Source organism: Caenorhabditis remanei, chromosome IV (genome assembly GCF_010183535.1).
Source record: "Caenorhabditis remanei strain PX506 chromosome IV, whole genome shotgun sequence".
Classification (NCBI taxonomy): Eukaryota; Metazoa; Nematoda; class Chromadorea; order Rhabditida; family Rhabditidae; genus Caenorhabditis; species Caenorhabditis remanei.
This window is the reverse complement of record NC_071331.1, coordinates 15,855,675-15,875,072: the sequence shown is the minus strand read 5'-3', so window position 1 is coordinate 15,875,072 and position 19,398 is coordinate 15,855,675. Positions and strand designations below refer to the sequence as shown.

The 19,398-nt window shown below is 36.4% G+C and overlaps 4 protein-coding genes across 4 annotated transcripts; 3 read left to right on the top strand and 1 right to left on the bottom strand.

Moving 5' to 3' along the window:
- Window positions 1-242: 242 nt before the first annotated feature.
- Window positions 243-3,734, top strand: GCK72_014421 (uncharacterized protein; the record flags this gene model as incomplete). The annotated part of the gene is made up of 10 exons (XM_003102662.2): window positions 243-1,070; window positions 1,115-1,444; window positions 1,708-1,812; window positions 2,027-2,107; window positions 2,187-2,281; window positions 2,985-3,028; window positions 3,077-3,207; window positions 3,362-3,427; window positions 3,471-3,587; window positions 3,636-3,734. 10 exons carry the CDS (start codon window positions 243-245, stop codon window positions 3,732-3,734), a joined length of 1,896 nt encoding a protein of 631 aa, XP_003102710.2.
- An 8,122-nt stretch (window positions 3,735-11,856) lies between these two features.
- On the top strand, window positions 11,857-13,767 carry GCK72_014420 (uncharacterized protein; the record flags this gene model as incomplete). Its single annotated transcript, XM_053730277.1, has 9 exons — window positions 11,857-11,941; window positions 11,986-12,145; window positions 12,196-12,320; window positions 12,367-12,527; window positions 12,571-12,822; window positions 12,906-13,207; window positions 13,254-13,378; window positions 13,430-13,587; window positions 13,636-13,767. 9 exons carry the CDS (start codon window positions 11,857-11,859, stop codon window positions 13,765-13,767), a joined length of 1,500 nt encoding a protein of 499 aa, XP_053585049.1.
- A 216-nt stretch (window positions 13,768-13,983) lies between these two features.
- Window positions 13,984-15,587, bottom strand: GCK72_014419 (uncharacterized protein; the record flags this gene model as incomplete). Its single annotated transcript, XM_003102740.2, has 8 exons — window positions 13,984-14,070; window positions 14,120-14,306; window positions 14,359-14,476; window positions 14,524-14,637; window positions 14,685-14,799; window positions 14,850-14,974; window positions 15,177-15,321; window positions 15,420-15,587. 8 exons carry the CDS (start codon window positions 15,585-15,587, stop codon window positions 13,984-13,986), a joined length of 1,059 nt encoding a protein of 352 aa, XP_003102788.2.
- Window positions 15,588-15,857: 270 nt separating this feature from the next.
- On the top strand, window positions 15,858-18,295 carry GCK72_014418 (uncharacterized protein; the record flags this gene model as incomplete). The annotated part of the gene is made up of 9 exons (XM_053730276.1): window positions 15,858-16,049; window positions 16,099-16,411; window positions 16,460-16,747; window positions 16,794-16,964; window positions 17,033-17,280; window positions 17,354-17,681; window positions 17,730-17,914; window positions 17,959-18,102; window positions 18,149-18,295. The coding sequence occupies 9 exons, from the start codon at window positions 15,858-15,860 to the stop codon at window positions 18,293-18,295; spliced, it is 2,016 nt and encodes a 671-aa protein (XP_053585048.1).
- Window positions 18,296-19,398: the final 1,103 nt, after the last annotated feature.

Sequence of the window (19,398 nt, the reverse complement as noted above, 5' to 3'; positions counted from 1 at the left end):
TAGACTTCATATTCATGTATTCTTGCTCACCAAATTTCTAAATTTAATTGTTCAACACTGTAACATTCATCTTTTTCAACATTTTGATTTTATCACATGATCAGTTATGATTTCATATTTTTATAATAAATTCGATCTCTGTGAGAATTCTTCGTCTTATCAAGGATAACTGTTATTTTCAATTATATACTTTTCGCCAGAAAGGTCTTAGTTTATGCATTTTTCCGTTCTAGACCGGTATGATGGATGATGAAGACACCATCGAAAAACGTCGTCAGCGATCAGATGAAGCTCGCCGTGCTGCTATGAAGCTGAAAACGCAGCAAAAGAGTGAACGAGATCGTCAAATTGCAGCAGATATTGCGAATGTGGACAAAAAAGCCACGAAGCGTATTGTTTTTGAATCAGAAGACGAGGAAGAGGAGAAAACTGCTGAAAGCAAACAAAAATCAACTAAATCATCATCTTCCAGCAGCTCAAAACGTCCTAAACTTTTTGAAGATTCTGGAGACGAAGATGGACAAGAAAAGGATGATGAATTTGAAATCAAAAATCGTCATTCGGGACCAAAAGGAGAACAACTCATGAAAATGGAAGCACGATTCAATAGTGATCCCCGTTTCAAATTAGACGACAAGTTCGCAGAAAGTGATTCGGATGATGATGGGAATGAAGCTGAAAATGCAGAAAAACAAGAAATGAAGATGGAGAAAGACAAGAACCGAGAGCTTCTTTCGAAGATTCTTGGTAAAAGTGTAGAAGAGAAGAAACCGAAGACAGCGGAAACTGCAACTCTCAAAGCACGCCCATTCACTCGTTTCGATCCTGAAAATCCTGAACATGTTGCATGGATGAAAGAATTCGAGGCTTCGAAAAACCCACAGAAAGCGAAGAAAACGACCGAAACAGAAGACAAAGCCAAAGATTCTGATGACGAAGAAAAAGAGGACGAGAGTGAGAAAAATGCGGAAAAAGAAGCATTTGAAGGTGAAAATGATGTTGAAAGTGGAGACGAAGATTTTGAGAAAGCTGAAATTTTTTTCAAGATGGACGAGGGATTCACGAAAGAGGTTTGGCGATTACATATGAATCGTTTCTTATATTGTAGTTTCAGATGAAAGAACGGAAAGAAACAGGAGAATCATCCGCAGGTGGCTTCTCATTTTTGTCTATGATGGGAAGAAAGTACGAAGACGAAGTAGATGAAGAAGAAGTGGAAACTGTGATTGAAAAAAACGAGTTGGTGGAGAAAAAGAAATCAAAACCTGTAGACAAGTTGGAACACGTGGAAAAAGCGTTACTCAAAGTTAAAGTTTCCACAAAATTTTTCGTTGATCCACTTTCGGATGAGAAGATTAAGAGTTTGGCTGCGAATTTCCGACGAACACAGACAGTTGAAAAGGTTATCGATAAATGGGCGCCTCATCGAGATGCTATTTTCAAGGTAAATGTTATTAATGAAAATCTAAATTCATTCGTTCTTCTCTATAGTCCTTTCCCGGGTCCGAAAGATTTGAGATACACGTCATCATCTTGTAAGGGAACAATATTTTCTCTAACTCTCTGATCATCTCGATTCTTCCGCTCCTTCTCTTCGTTTCCCTCTTTCGTTCTTCCTTTTCTTGCGGAAAAGTGTCATTACCCATCGATTTAATATTGTGCATTCTTTACTTTGGATATCTTTTTGTACAAGTTTATTATTTTCAGTTATGGAAAAAGCAACGACGTGATGCTGTAAAGAAGCAAAAGGAATCTTTCTTCACAAATGGCAAACGGAAAAGAAAAGCGGACGATGAAAATGGAGAGGCCACTGTGAATTCCTGATGTTTATGAATTCTAGTTATGCTATTATTTGTTGATTTTTATTTTTGTTGAAGTTTATGTTATTTTCACAATAAAATACTGTTTTTGAACATACCTTTTTAAGCTTACATTGTTTTTCTGAATCATGGTTTGAAACCAACCTCTAATTGTCTGATATCTTTCCTCTTTGTTTACGAAGATTCTTAATTTGAAACTTTTGTAGATGTCATTTGCCGATATTCTAGATGCGAAACCGAAAGAGCCGAAGCTCTATCAATTGCTTGGGTGTGACGAAAAATCAACAGTAAGTGCATATTATTGTTTTGGAGAATCTGCAGTCTGACGAATCAGTGTATTAATAAGTTCAATAAATCGTTTTTCAGACGGATCAAATCATAGCAGAGTATCGAGCCCGTGTCAGAGACTTCCATCCAGACAAAGTGTCGAAGAATGAGGATTCTACTGGTTCGACAGAGAAGTTTATAGAGATCCAGGTATTTTTCAACAGTAAAAATATTCGGAAACTTTGAATTTGATGTCGGAATTTCTATCGCATCTTCAATTCTTCAGAATGCATATTCAATTTTAACAAGTGAATCCCGTCGAAAAGCTTACGATTCTTGGCTTCATTCTCCTTTTCCAGTATCTTTTGAAGAGTTTACGAAATCTCAGGATACTTATCAAATGGTAATCACATTTACATAATTTGAGTTCAACTTGGTTCTGTCCTTTGCACGTTTTAAGTTTTATTCGTTAATTCAAGTCGTGTGAGTATCACTTGAAAAACGGTGTTGAACGTTTCAGTCAACTCATTGGGCAGTTCCAAAAACTCAACCATCTATAAAATCAGTTCCTATTGAAAAAGATAATGTAAAATCGGAGAGGAATGAAAAACAGAAATCCCGTTGGTCAGAAGGTGATCGATATCAATCATCGGCTGCATCGGCTTTCCGAAATTATAAATTGTAAACGACAAAATTTATTTGGTATATGTATTAATTGAACATTCCTTTTTCCGATTCCTATGAAAATGATCTTGAAACTTGTTTATATTAAGCAACAATAAATGATTCTTAAATACAACTTTTTTGTTTTTCGTTTTTGACCGTTTTTATCGGTTGTACCCTCTACTTCACAGACTTACAGGGGTTTTGCAGGATAATTAATATCCCTTATTACAGGTCTTTTCTCACTTGTAAAGCGCTTCTGCAGTTTTGTATGAACGGTAAGTCAATATCCCTATAATTGTTTATACTAAAACAATACTTTTCAGCTTACTCGTTTGACGGTCTTGTCGTTGCTGCTCTTTTATTCATTTGCACTTGTGCATATTTGAAACGTGTTCCACGAGTTAGTAGTTGGTTGCTCTCCGAAAAGAAAGGATTCTTCGGCGTTTTTTATAAAGTGAGTACGAAATGATTAAGGAGACATTATAGCTTCGCGAGCAACTTGTTTGGCACTAAACTTATGTCCATGTCAATCAGTCGAAAGATATTTCGTGGCGAGACCCATAGCTTTTTTTTCGATGTTTGAAAATATTCATAGTCAGTTTTTACAGGCCGCTGTAATTGGTGTCCGCCTTCATTCATTCGTCGCCCTCTCGTGTCTCACCGCTGCCGTTTACGTTCTTTTCGTCCGCTAAAAACATGGTTCAAGGAAAACTGAAGCAGAAAACCACTCTCCCAAAGGGTGTCAAACAGAAGGTCAAGAAGGTTAAGAAGGAAGGACCAAAAAAGGGAAAATTCTTGCACATCGCTCCCAAAAAGGCTCATATTATTGAAGCAGTGAGTTTTGTTCCCCTGTTTCTGAAAAAAAAACAAGAGTTTTTCCAGGAAAAAGTCTCCGCCCACGTCACCAAAATCATCAACGACAAGAACGAAGAAATGGTTAAAGGACGTGCTGATACTGCCGTCGGAAAGAATAAGAAATGATAAAAAATATTTGGGTCCAATATCTAATTTGTCTGAATTTATCGTCTTTCTGCAAATAAACTTTTGTTGTGAAATACCGTCTCCGCATCTTTCCCATCTTTCTTTGAAAGTTTCCGATGTTATGATTGACACTTGAAAATAGGTTGATCTATATACCAATAAGATCGCTTTTTCAAGAAGTGCGCGCGTCCCACAAACCAATAAACCAAATATACCCTGGTTAACTGTCTTTTCTTTCAACTTTTTGTTGATTTTCCGCCCACAAAAGAGTTTTTTTCATGCTCTTTTGTTTCGCACTTTATACCCGAAAGATGACAGTTTTATCTCATTTTTTTTCTTCTTCAAAGATCATTTTTACTTTTTTGTTTTCGAGTTTATCTACAATCTTTCGTAGTTTCTAGTTGAAAAATGGCGTCAAATGGTACAGTAACCCCGAATTTCTTCGCAAAATGAAGAAATTTGCTACAAACTAGAGATTTTAACTGATAGAAATCTGAAGAAGACCCCCGTGGGGAAGATTTCAGAAGTCTAGAGAATTATCTTAAGATTTTTATGCAACTTTTATAAATCTCGAGGAGGATTTATTTTAAAATAGTTTATACTGGAAACTTTACTGGGATGTACGTTACTGTACTTTTTTGAAATCTCTGTTATAACAAAAAATCTAAAACAGGGACAAAGCCCCAGTTCACCTGAAAGTTAACATCAATTTCCCTGTTTTTTCGAAAAAATCTCTATGAAGTTTTATATGGGAAATCCCTTTTTGCGATCAGTTTTATCAAAGTTGTCCGCAGTGCAAACCATTGTTCGCACACATTGGAAACACGTTTAAACGTAGGAGGAGCGTCATTTCGAGGTCATAATCTATCTCTTTTCTTCTCGAAATCTCCAATGAAATCAGCACAAAGTTGAACACCATCAATGATAATCACATGAGAATTATTGAAAAAGGATGAGAGATAAATAAGAAGAAGTAACACGCTGTCGACACGCTTCTTGATCATTCTGTGTAGCTGATTGGAATGAAATATCTTGTGATAGATTGGAACTGATTCTATAGGGAAAGAAGAAGAAGAAGAGGATCGAAAAGAAGAGAATGACATGTGACTTGATTTCTGCAAAAACGGAGAATATCCTCTCACGGTAAAAACAAAATCAGAGAACAAGGGGAAGGGCATCGAAACATCAAGGTCCTCTTTTTAGTCAATGAGTTTCGAAGCGATTAGACGACGAGTACGGTACTTATTCCGAATTGACGACTCTCTCTACAGTCTTGTTTGTGCAATATCAGATCAAATTCTTTATTTTTCATTATTATTTTTATGGCATAACAATTTGCAGTACTGTCACCATTTCAGTGGAAACCACTCCCCTCCCGATCACATAAAGTCAGAAGGCTAAAGGAACTTCAGTAATTATTATCGATTCCTAGAACATCATTCATCTAATTTACAGTCATCCGATGATCAAAAAATTAGAACATACTGCGAAATAGTCTTAATCTCGTTGCTAATTGAAAAGGAGCACTTGTCTTTGAATCTTTCTTATTTGTCTCCGAAATGCTTCAAGCTAAATATTGTTCACAAATGTTAATGGAATTTAATGAGAATATCTTAAAGTGTTATAGTTTTCCGGTTGCACTATGAAAATGAAGATTTTGCTTTAAATAGGACGATTTCCACTGGATATTGAGAGTCGTGAATTTGCTTCACGATTTCTTCCTTTTTCTTGTGTATTCGAACTTACCGTGATGAACGGATCTTAAGTTTTTAAATTTAATTTTTGATTACTCTTCTTTTCAGTTCATGAACGAACAAAACACATCTGGACATGCTTATCGTTTCATCCCGCAACTACAGTCCACTAAAAAACAAATATCAGGTTACAAACAAACGAACTTCTGTCGTAATAGTAGGTCACAAAACAGTTCTTCGCAAAATCTGACCTCATCGGTTTTGAGAGAGAAAGAGTAAACATTGACGTAACTATTTTATTATTTGAATGAAAAGATTCCGCAAAATGAGGAAGGACATTCGGAAGAATAGAATAAAGTATACCGGAAAATGAACAGTTTATTTAAAAAAGGAACATAGAGATATTTGAGATTTATCTTCGTTTCAAAATATCAATTAGTTCATAGAATGGCCGAAGTTGAATGAGAAGAATAAGTATTCCTATACAGCTTTACTTTTCATAGGAAAACATTTATGTAAACCGGACAGGGTTCTCTGAATAATGTGCTTTGAAATAGTGCCTAGAACTTTAATGATATTTTTAGTTTACAACAGAAATACACTCCTGATTGAGTTTTTATATAGTTTTGCAGTGTCAAGAATATGAATTCCTGTAACCAAAAACTATGTAAATTTAATCTTTATTATTCTCATAGTCAGAACTCGAAAATCTTTTAAATCTACAGTACTATCTTTCCTCCATCCCGGTTTCCATTTTCCAAAAGAAGTCTTTGATCACTGAGAAAAGTTTCATTGCTCTATTTGGCTCAAACCGTTTCGTTGGTTTGTTGACTTTTCTCGTTTCTTTTTTCTTCATTTTTCCGTTCCCCGATAGATCTCATTTGAGTTCTTCTTCTCCTCTTCTTAAGTCCAAATAATATTTGTGAATGGATGAAAGATCAAAAAGAAAAAGGAAAAGGGACATTTTGAGATCAACAAAAACTGACCTTGCTCACTTTTCCATCCATTTCTCTGTTTGTAAAATCAGTTTGAGTTCATGTTGAACTATTTGAACATATGTTGCAAAACTGACCATAAGTGAGCCAATATTACTGATAGAGAGTATTTTGTAGTCTGCGATAAGAAATTGGACATTTTCGGTCAGAAATCAAAAGTTGGCATATCAGAAACTGGGTATAATATCAACGTTTGATTTCCAATCAAAAGGAATTGACAGAAAATTGTTAATTCTTTCCGTTGAGTGAGTTCAGTTAGTTTAGAAAAACATAAAGATACAAAAATCTTTTCAATGTACCTTGACAAAAAACTCTTCGCTATCAGGTGTAATCAGAACAAGACGCCCTTGTTTTGATAGATGGAATACTTTTGTTTCCGAACAGAAAATAATAAAAATAGGAAAGATTATGAAAAAAGGTAATTAAACTCATAGTTTAGAGAAGGTTGGAACAACCAAATCGTATCTGAAGAGATGGTTTTTTTCTCAATGCCAAACATCCCCTCGTCTATTCAAAACGAGAGTTACAAAATCCGAATAATCTTTTGATACTCATTCCAAATACTGTCTAGTCGATCTTTTCCAACCCGTATGTATCCTCATTCGGAAAGGACTCTTCGATCGGTTCGTAATCTACCGCAGATATCTGAAGAATCCTCTTGTTGTGAAGGCCGTATTGTATTCAAAGGAAGGAGAAGACGACAAAAACTGATTTTATCTTTAAAATTTCCACTCATTTTACACTCGCTCAGGGACGATTTCAGGTCAAAGATTAAGAAAAGTTCTTCTTTTTTTTTCGAAAGTTTCAGCATTTTTATTAAATTCTACTTTAACGTAACGGAGATCTTTTAAAATTTCTGATAGATGAATTTTTGGTTTTCTGAAAAATCAGGAGACGTTGTCAATTCAATGAGACATATCTCTACACCCAGATACATGCCATATTTCCTGTTCTCCCATCCATATTTCTGTATTTATTCACTACTGTTTTGCTCTTTTTTTGACTGAAAAAAGAGAAAATAGCCTTGTAATCTTTGCCCATTTTTCTGCTTTCTCTAATTCTCTCTCCTCTTGCACTTTCCTCTGCGTCTCTCTACTTTTCACACTCTTTTCCACATTTTGCACTTTTGTTTTCGAGTTTTTGTGCCCCCCTCACTCTGTGGGTTGAATGCCATTCCTTGACGATATTGTACTTTTGGTTGTCCCCGGAAAAGAATTGAGAAATATAATAGGAACTGGAGAGAGAAAAAGAAAAAAATAGAAGAAGAAGGCTCGAACGAAAGTACAAATTTCAGCTAAGGGAAAAAGGCAGAATGTCCCCATTTTATGTCGAGAACATTGTGCTCTGAAGACTTTCAAAAAGCACATTCCACGAAGAATTCTGTCAGTTTTGAGATGTTTTGAGAAGTGATTTATAATGAATTCTAAATGAATTCGCACTAGTAGTTTTCCTTTTTTGGTCTTCTCACCCTAATCCGGGGAAGTCTTTCCTAATATTTTTGATGCTGATGGATATTCAGAAAGGCTCATAAATCAGGTTGGACAGCTTACTCTGGAGATTCTTTCCACAGTGAAAAGCTTTTCTCGTAAGACACGAAAACTAATATATCTTGTTATGATCCGACCAAAAAGTTGTTTTCTTGTCCTTTAGGATTGAGTGTTTTTGACATTGCACCCAAAAACTCGTGCTTCATTTTTCTCTGAAATTGACTGATATTGCAAACACTCATTTCTAATATATAGAATGATAGTCAACATATTTGAATTGAGGTAATCTATTTGTCAAATAAAACAACTTTGACAGATATCGTATGCACTTGAAGAAAAGGAATTATGTTTTCTGATTTAAGGTGTGGAAAAATATAATGTAGTATACTGAAAGTGTCTAGAAGTATGACTAATATAAGAGTGGGCTTCTTCTCCAATTCTCAGAATTCTTCCCCTTTTCGTTACTCATTTCAGTCAGAACTTAATCCACTTCACCTAATCTTTCCGTCGTCATTTCTTTTTGTTATTCCCCCTCGTTTTTATGTTCAATTTCAATGTGCCATTTGAAGTTTTAATGAATAGAGTATTAGTTCAGAGACTCTCTCTCTCACTTTTCCCTTATATGCACTCTTTATCTCTGTTCTCTCTTCACTTTTTCATACTATTCTCCAATCACCTACGTTATTTTTCGTGTCTGCGTTACTTCCGTTTATATAGTATTTCCTCTAATTCCTCTTACTTTTGCTCCTCTTTTTCTCTCTCTATTTTCTCTCTTTTTTCGATGGAAACGACGTGTCAGAGAGGGAATGAGTGCTCGTATTTCACCACCTCAAACACAAGTCTCTTTTTTCCTTTTTTTGGTTTTCTATTTTATTGGTTTCTTCTTCTTTTTTGGATAAAGGTCAGAAGCTAGGGCAGATGTAGTTGTCAGAAGTCTAGCTGAAATCTGAGAATTTTCTAAAAGTTTTGGAGTATTTTAGATCATTCTTAAGATTTTCTGAGATTTCATTCACGAAATATCAGTTCAACTTCATCTAGAATCTTACCAGACAGATTTTATAGTTCTGAGTCTTTCTTTTCATCTGAATTGACTCTTTTCTACAATATTTTATAATAATTCAATGCGTCACAACATCATTCATTCGTCATTTTGTTTTTGATAATGGGGCAATAGTCAAAAGAAAGAAAAGAAGCAGACATATGTATTCCCTTTTTCATCATCATCATCATATGCACGCAAAGCTTTGTGAATAATTTCCAGAATTCTCTTTTGTGTTTTTCATTTTTTCTATTGTCAGAGAAGAGAGAGCATTCAAAATTTTTTCTCTTTTTTGCAAGTTGGAAATGGAAAAATCAATGGAAATGGTCCATTCTATTTTCAGATAAATGTCTAATTTCCATCTGTCCGAAAAAGGAAAAAAGAATAAGAAAGTAAATGAGAGCAGAGATTATTTTTTCTTGATCTAACGAAATTTCCGGTATTCTCATCAAGTCTCCTTCGTTTCGTCATCCAGTTATTATTAGCTCGTAAGAGTTTTCTCGAATATTGAAATTCTGATTCGCAACTTGAGTTTAGATTTACGTCATTTACGTTTCAGTTTCATTCAGACCTTGCAGAGAAATCTCATGACTTTTTTGTTGAGAATACTGTGTCTCGAGAATCTTCTCATATTCAGAAGTTGTACTGAATCTTCCTAGATTGTGTTAGCTTTTGAAAGTACATCTGTTTTAGCACACCACAATTCGAGTAGGCTAATCCAGAAGGACTTCTAATCTTAACGAAAATGTACTCTGATCAAATTCAATTTGATGTTTTTTCTCGAGAAAAAACAGAAAGCAACAAATATCAGCATTTCTTCTAATGAAAGGAGTTGTTCAGGAATTTATCATATAATTGAGAAACCGTTTCCATAAAGTTTAAGTCCTGAATACAGTAATCCATGAATGTTTTCACTAGATCAATCCTATCAGAAACCTGAAAACAAATCAAAATTCTGAGAACTAAAAAGAGAAAATTTCCCACATTTTAAATTGAAAACAAGTCGTTTCTAGACTTGTAAACCCCACCTTTTTCCAAAAACTGACCAAACTAAAAACTCCTCCCCCTTTTCTTTTCATTTTTCTTTTTCATTTCTGCATTTATCTGTGATACAACGTGGTCGATTGATATGAAAACAAAATCGCCTCTTCTCGAACAAAAAAGGAAAAAAGAAGATGGAGAGAATCGAGAAACAGAAGATATTCGTGTCTTTTCGATCACTGTTTTACACACAAACACGTGGTCTCTCTTCTCTTTTTTGTTTCTTTTTTGTCACCGTTTAGGTACGAATTTTATCATTTTATCAGCGTTTTCTTCATATCTTTCTCTCATTTTCCTCACATATGTTTCATTCTCAAATTCACAGTGAAACAATCATTAATTTATCTTCTAGTTTCTACTCAGATTCATCTGAATATTCGGACAGTTCTATGATTTCCGATCCCTTTACTTACAGAATTTCATCACTTAGTTTTGGCTGAAATCGTGCTGTACTCGTTGTTTTCGTGCACTTTTTGTTGTTCCATCCGCACTTTTATGTTCAAAAACTGCATTCAATCTACCGTATTCCATTCGATTTCCATTTAAGATTCTGTTGAATTCGAACTCATTTTGCTCAATCCTATTCACTGTTTTTCAATTTTTCCATGGAGAATTTCTGAATTTTGAAAATAGGATTATCGTAACCATTTCCTATTTTTGAACAATTTTTGGTGCTGATCATCAGAACAGAATTTCCAATTATATATAAAAATAGAATCTCTAAGAGAAGAGGCTCCGCCCCCTTCATTCCCATTAAGCCCAAAGAACATTGAGACTGTATGCATTTCCCGTGTCTTCAGCATGATATTTACCTTGCAAATCAAAAGAATTAGCCTATTTTTTCATGAGAAAAGGTGCGAAATGTATCTGATTCCAAATGTGGTCAAGTTAAAGATCGATTACGACACTTTTCTCGTGCTAAGATTGATATGAAATAGTATTTATTGGGTATTGATAATACAGAAACTGAAGGAAGAGGTTTGAGTCCTTATTGATGATTTATCAGAAATTTGAAATTGTTATGTTATCCGATTCTTTGAATCGGCAGAGCAGCTATTCGGAGTCTGATATGAAAACGACTTGTTTCGGTTCAGAGGCCTAGATTCCGATCCTATCCCTGAGGGATATAAATTATTCCATTTCTTGAGAGATCTGAAAAGTTTTTTTCGAAACAAATAACATTAAAATCATTGATCAAAATTACGCGCTTTGGAACTACTATGTCACGCTTCTCCTCATCAATTTATCACATTTTTCTCACTACAGTCCCTTTTATCTCTTCCCAATCAGTTCTCTTCGTCCTCTTCTTCCTTTTCTCTTCTTCACATTCATTTTATCCGTTTTGGAAAGATTTGACATGTTTGTTCAGACTTTTCACCCACTCATATCCTCCATTTTTTAAGAGAATCAAATGAGTCATGTCTCCCAATTGATTAGTAGTTTCGTTTCGTCTCACACACTGACAAAATTGAAATTACTCACAAATAACACATTTTTGTGTCTTGAGAGAGAGAGAACGAAAAGCTACGTCAATATCACCCAAATGAGCTGCCAGCCGCCCAGTTTTGTCATGGAAACGGGCGGTTTGTATGGGGAGAGACGTGAACATGAATAGCCTACAACCTACATATTGCTTTTTCTTTTTCTATACCAATTCCTTCTAATCTCTTCTTCCACTAGACTCTATCGCGTGGTTGGAGAGTCCATCAAACCAGATCAAAAAGTTATCGAAAAGTGATGATACTCTCATTAATTTCACTCCAATTATTTCTTTTTCTCATCTTCTGCTCATGACTCACTTTCTATACTTTTTGCACTTTTGATCTCTCGAAATCTTCCAACTCAACTCTCAACTTTTCAGATTAAATGAATGAACGAGGGATGCTTGTGGATCCGAGACTTGACGCATTCTTTAAAATGGAACAAGTCGACGACTACAAATATGATGGAGGTGAGTTTCCAGACATTCGGACCAACAGACACAGATTCTTTAAGGCTATTTTTCAGTTGGCACGTCACCACCCTCAACTTCAAATGGAATACAGGATACATCGAATGGAGGTCGATTGATATGTGATGTTTGTGGGGATGTGGCATTTGGAAAGCATTATGGAATAAATGCATGTAATGGGTGTAAAGGATTTTTCAGAAGAAGGTGAGCACTCGAGTTACTAGGTTCCAGTGAACAAACGGAATGAATTTCAGTGTTTGGTCTCGAAGACAATATTCATGTCGTTTTGGAGGCGACTGCCCTGTTGTGAAAGAACATCGAAATGTATGTAGATCTTGTCGATTGAAAAAATGTTTTGAAGTTGGAATGAATCCAGATTGTAAGTTTTGTATTCATACTGTCAATCTTAAAATGCACATTTGAAGCAGTTCAAAACGAAAGGGATCGAAATGCGAAGAATGGAATGGGAATGGGATCATTACAATCGCCGATCCAGAACTCTGCTTCATGTAAAGAATTGACTATTTCAAATGGACAAATTAAGAGAAAACGAATGAGACCGGAGACTATTGACAAGACGACACAGGTATGTCACAAGGAGAAGAAATGAGAGAAAACAACTATTGCAGACGGACGGAAAAATGGAGACCCAAGATGACTATGAATTCTTCGAAATCAGTCAAGAGAATCCAACACCGCCAGGATTGTTACCTGTGAAAGTGGAGAGAATATCAACTCCTCCATCTGATTTACCAGTTCCAACAGATGGGGCAATTGGCTCGGCTGTTTTGGAAATTGAGAAAGCTGTGTTTTGTAATTGTCCAGTGGCTGTTGATAACTCAATTAATGCAACTAAAACTCCAATAACTTTACCTTTTGAGGTTAGTTCTTTTTGAATTTCCGAATTTCAAGTTTGAATACAGAGTCCGTATACACTAACCTAAACATTATTTCCATATTTCAGTACGTGTTCCGTCAACCTGAACTCGTCTGTAATCGTTATCCAATGCGTTTTGCGAACACTCGAGTTCTGACTCCAGAAGATTTAATCGATGGATGGCGTCGTCATTTCACATATTACTCAGATTGGTGTCATGCAATGGAAGAGTTTCGTGCCCTGTGTGCAGAGGATCAAATCCTGTTGGCAAAGAAGAAAATTATACTTCACGGATGGCTTGTTCATGCTTATTATTCATATCGAAGTGGCTGTAATGGTATTTGTTTCGCTAATGGAGCTGCACATCTTGCTGAAGGAGGGCATCCAAGGTAACAGGAAATCAGTCTTGAAGTAACCGAAATATATCAATTCCAGCATCACTGAATTCTACAAAGAGTGTATGCCTCGATACCTGAATTACGTCATTTATCCAATGCATAATTTCCAAATGGATGATACTGAAATGGTTCTTGTCAAGTGTATAATGTTCTTTTCAAACGGTAAGTTAAGGTTTTCAATTGAAAGACGAAATAATATTGAATTAGTTTCAGAATCTGGACTGAGTCCTGCTGGCAAGTCAATTGTTTCAGCAGCTCGTGAAAAGTATTTATCTGCTTTATACAATTACGGAAGATCTTTGAAATGTACTACATCTGCTCAGGCAACTCTTCGAATTGCTAAATTTATGATTATGTTATCAGCAATTACTGTAAGTTTCTCAACTATCTTGCCTATGTATGATATAATTTCTTTCCAGAGTTTGACCCATTTGATGAACGAAGGAGTCCACGTAACTTCACTTTTCAATATTATTGAATTCGATGAATTGATCCAAGCAACTCATAAAACTACGCCTCCACAACATTCTCCTCCGCCTCCAATGTCGTAAATTACTATTGAAATATCCTTATTGCTAAAATCTACCTCAATGATCTCTATTCATATCAAAATTCGACTTTTCATTATTTCAATGAAGTTTATAGAAACAAAAATGTTTATCTTTTTGAAAATTTGGACACTGTGATAACCTGTATTTATAGTTGATGTGTATATAAACAGTTCTATATAAATTGGCTTTAATGTTGGACACAAAATCACAGATGACTTAGACAGACTTCTTGACGAATTCGACACTTTTCGATGGATCTGTTGGGAAATATTCTTGTAGCTTTGTCATCAGTCGTTTGAAAGCCTGAAAAAAACATGTGAAGGTTTTAAGAACAGGGTAGGAGTCGACTCGCTTGAATATATTTTCTCTGAGTTTCATCGTTGAGCACATGAGCAATATTACTGACGTATGACTTCGCCGAACCGGGACGTTGATGGATACCAGAACGAGTGACTCCAACTGGCCATGGTGCGTTTCCAATTGCCATTTCCATGTAGGCGTTGTTTGCTTCCAAATAATTCCTCTCGATGACTAATAATCTGAAATGTGAATTTTGTTAGTTACAACGTTACAATATAGCATCAAACTTGCCTACAAATTTTCGCCAAGTGATGTCGGATATCGTTGTTCACATTATATTTTTCCATAGATGTCATCAAACTTTTCAGATGCATCGTCGTTTGTTTGTGATGAGCAGCTTCGTGCATTCCTAAATTTTCTCAGATTAAATATTCTAGAGTGGGATTTTTTACAAACCTTGTGCAGTTTTCTTAACATCCAATGGTCTGTCGTTGAGATCTCTTGCCCATCTAGCGAGAATGTAGCGACATATTGAGAGGATTATATCACAATCTCGTTTCATCTCATCACCTAAAAAAAGTCATTCAATTTATTCACTGCATGCTCAATCAACTCACCAACACCGAGCAGCGTTGAAGCATGTTCAATGCTTTTCCAATTATCTTCTTCGTATCCTTGCGGGAGAGCTATGTCGTGTCGAGTCGCACTGTCTGCTGTACCTTCTACGACTGCCTGGAATTTTTATAATGTTTCAGTCTTCTTTTTCTTTGTAAATTTATTACCTTATCCATCTCTTTTCCGATGAATTTCATCGCCGTTTGCATTTCATTCTCCCATCCTTCATTCAGCTCTGGTTGCTCGATTTCGAGTTGATGAAGACGTTTCCGAACACTCAGTTCAGATTCTCCTATAAAAATGAACGAATTCACTTTTTTCCCTTATTATATTGAAAATATTGTTTGATTTTTATTATTTGCTCTCTGAAAACTTCATTTCTGACACAATCGTTTGAATGCCATGAAAACTGCGGTTCGATATAAGTTGAAGTAAACTTGAAAATGTTCTCTCATCACTTTTATACGTTTCTTTTTTGCGAAATCGACACTTACCAAAGAGAAGAATTGGCTGTCCTCTTTGTCTGAGACGAGCATGGATTTCCGGCATAGGTGTTTTTTCATCGAATTCGGCTTCAGGAACTTCTGGAACAACTTTTGCCCGACTAGTTGATTCTTGGAGTATTTCGTCGTCCGCTTTCTGAAAAAGAAAGAATTGTGTCTTTTTTGTGAAGAACTGTATTTGTTATAATACACACGATATCTATGATATAAAATGATTCAATTTTTTAAACTCACCCGTTTTTTGATAGCCAATTCTTCTTGCTTTGCTTCATATTCTTGAGTTCTTTTCGACTCCAAATCAGCTCCTCTCACAAACTTTGCGCCTCCTTCCTTCACTTCCAAACCAGAAACAGCTTTTCGTTTTTTAGCCATTTCGGCTAGTAGTTTTGCTTTGAAATCCATTTATCCTAAAATGTGAAAAGTTTAATGCTAATAATAAGAAGAAAAAAGAAAAAAGGGAGAAAAAGAAGAATTCGAAAACTGTTTCGAGACGGAGTCGGCGAAAGAGACGCAGACAAACGAAGGGTAAACGCGCTCTTCTGTGAGAAAAAGTTTTATTGCCCAGCTTTTCCTCCGTTTTGCTTTTTTTCTTCCAATTTACATTTGATTAATTGGTATAATACTAATTTAATTAAACACTTCGAAAATATAAATAAATTAAATTGGTTCCAGATGCTGCGTGCCGTGCAGAAGCGATGTGCCTCAACAGCTCCTCTGATCCGTCCGATCCAACGGGTTCTGGTAGCAAATCGAGGAGAAATTGCCATTCGGGTTCAAAACACAGCTCGCAAAATGGGTATCGAAACCGTGGCCGTCTTTTCAGATGCAGATCGTAATTCACTTTTCGTCAAAAAAGCCGACAAGGTGAGAAAATATTAGATTTTTCAGTAGAAAATTTCAAACTTTTTGTCAGGCTTTCCATATCGGACCACCACTTGCCGCTGAAAGTTATCTCAACATGGACAAAATAATTAACACAGCGATTCGCTCTGGAGCCCAAGCTATTCACCCGGGATACGGTTTCTTATCTGAAAACGCTGGTTTTGCTGACAAATGTGCTCAAGCCGGCCTTGTATTCATTGGACCGCCTGCTCAAGCTATCAGAGATATGGGAGCGAAAAATGTTTCAAAACAAATCATGGAAGATGCCAAAGTTCCAGTAGTTAAAGGTTTCCACGGAGAAGATCAATCTGATGCTAATCTGAAAAAGAAGTCACAAGAAATTGGTAGTTAAAAAGTCTAACATTTGAGGTTATAATGCAGAAGATTTTCAGGGTACCCAGTGATGTTGAAAGCCGTTTATGGAGGTGGTGGAAAAGGAATGAGAATCGCCTGGAATGAAGCTGAGTTCGATGAGAAACTTGCGTCAGCTCGTAATGAAGCCAAGAAATCATTTGGCAACGATGAAATGCTCGTTGAGAAGTTTGTTGAGAAACCAAGACACGTCGAAGTGCAAGTTTTCGGAGATCATCATGGAAACTATGTTCATTTGTGGGAAAGAGATTGTTCTGTCCAAAGACGTCATCAGAAAATCATTGAAGAAGCACCAGCCCCGAATATGGGTGAGTGTACCTTGTTAAACTAAGTCATTTGTAACTTCTCTTTCAGCTCATGAAACGCGTCTCAAACTTGGAGAATCTGCTGTCCGTGCAGCTGCTGCTGTTGGATATGTTGGAGCAGGAACTGTTGAGTTCATTATGGATCCACGTGGAGAGTTTTTCTTCATGGAAATGAACACTCGTCTTCAAGTAGAGCATCCAGTCAGTGAGGCCATCACAGGTAAGAATTGTTCGAGAAACACTGTTATAGTGGAAACTGATTTAGTTCATTCTATCAACTTATTTCAGGGACCGACTTGGTTGAATGGCAACTTCGTGTCGCTCAAGGAGAGAAACTTCCACTGAAACAGTCTGAAATCCCATTGAATGGACATTCTTTCGAATGTCGTGTCTATGCTGAAGATACCCGTAAAGGAGCTTTCATGCCAACCGCTGGTCGACTCAACTATGTTGATTTCCCTGAAGATGCTAGAATTGATACTGGAGTTGTTTCCGGAGACGAAGTATCTATTCATTATGACCCCATGATTGCAAAGGTAAAATTCTTTATCCGTATATTTTTGTGAGATTTGATTTATTTAATCAATTATTATGTTTCTCTATTTTTAGGTTGTCGTTTGGGGAAAGGACCGTAATGTTGCTGCTGCTAAATTGGAAAGTGCTCTTGCCCGTACACGAATTTCTGGTCTTCCAACCAACATTGATTTCGTTCGTCGTGTTCTCGCTCATCCGGAATTCGCTGCTGGAAATGTCTACACTGATTTCATTCCGGACCACCACGAGGAGCTTTTCGCTGAATCTGAAACGCCAGCCGAGATCTATGTTGAATCGGCGATTGCTCACGCATTGTCCGCTCTCAAGAAATCGGATGCAGGTGTTTTCCAAAACCTGTCCTTCTTCAGAATCAACGTAGCTCCAAAATACGTGTTCAAAATCGGTAAAATCACTTCAAATTTTCGAACGTACAGTAAATGTGTAATTTCAGATGGTAAAGATGTGACTGTTCGTTTTGATTCCGAAAACCGTCTTACCGTCTCTTACGATGGAAACAGTTATGAAACACTTCTGAATGACATTGAAGCGATTGGAGATAACGAGTTCAAGTTTACTCTAGAAGCCAATGGCAGACGGTGGAGTACAGTAGTCAAAGATCTCCCAGAAACATTAATGGTTAGTATTTCAACTGCTTATTCCGTTCAAGTAAGTTATTCTAGGTGAATGGAGTTGGTCAAAACGAGTATGCAACACCAGCAGTGTATGAAGCATTCGACTCATTGGCTGGAGGAGCCGCCAGTCATTCGGCAGTGGCTCCAATGCCAGGAATTATCGAGAAAATTCTGGTCAAACCAGGAGATCAAGTATGATTTCATAGTTTCGATTGTCGGTGACAAAATAAATTTCTAGGTTACAACTGGACAAGCACTAGTTGTTATGACAGCAATGAAAATGGAATACATCATCCGTGCTCCTGAAGATTCAACGATCGAACACATCAAGTGTCAAGCTGGAAAGAATGTTCCTAAAAATGCCGTTTTAGTGCAATTCGCCTAATTTAGATTTTCGTAGATTTTATTGTTTCTAGTTTTTTTAGAGCCTCCGGTTATTTAAGAGCTTTTACTAATGTTTCGAGTTTCTATCTGAAATTTTCAAGTGTAATTAATTTTGAGTACGGTTGTGAAGCTCTGCTTTTTATGTGCCTTTTCTAGAATAAAATTTATGTGAATATCGAAACCATCGCCTTATTCAGTCAGATTAGGCTCACTTTTTAAGAAGAGAATCGTAAAAATTCTATAAATTGAACACATGAGTGCACTCGAAGAAACAGTTACATTTTTCTTCAGTGTTCCAGAACCCTGGATCCAGTGGAAAACAAAATACAAAATAAATCTTCAAAAGAATGAGAAGTATATCCCTTGTATATACTATTTGTGTTGTACGAGAGATAGTTTTTCTTTTGGTTTTTTGTGTGTAAACAGTCTGTTTCTCTCTTTTCCTTTTTCCTCGTAGTGTCCATTCCGTTCCGTCCATTTGAGCCAGACCACCATCATCATCATATTTTTGGGCGCCGCGCCCCGCGCACTCACGATTCTTCACCATCTTTTCTCTCATTTTTTCCCTATTCTCTTTTTCTTCCCTTTTTCGGCCATTTCTTTGTTTGCATTAGGTTCGGCTATGTGTTCAGGAGGCCAGTCATCTTCTCTCCGGATTCAACGGCTCCTCCTAGTTTTCCGTTTTGCCGACCATTTTCGTCTCATTTCCCGGACAGATTTATTGTTTGTGTTGTGCCGTTTTCCACATCATGAATGGCAGGCAGCTACAGTAATCCAGAACACTTTTTTCAATTTTCGATAACATTCAGTTAGGTCTTGATCTTCAATTCTATTGATAACCATAAATGCAAATTCATTTTTCTTTATATTTCTTTCCGAGGTTTCACTCAACGTCGAGAATTATAACTTTGTGATCCGAATATTTCTGTTTTTGAAAACTTTTCTGAATTAACTTCTTTTTCTTTTGAATTCCCAGAAATGAAATTAGCTACCGTATTACTACAGCAACCCGCCCGCGAAAATGTGATCTCTGAAAATCCATACCAATTTACAGACCTAAAACATACTAAAAAGATTCGCCATAAACTCTTCCTTCAACTTTCC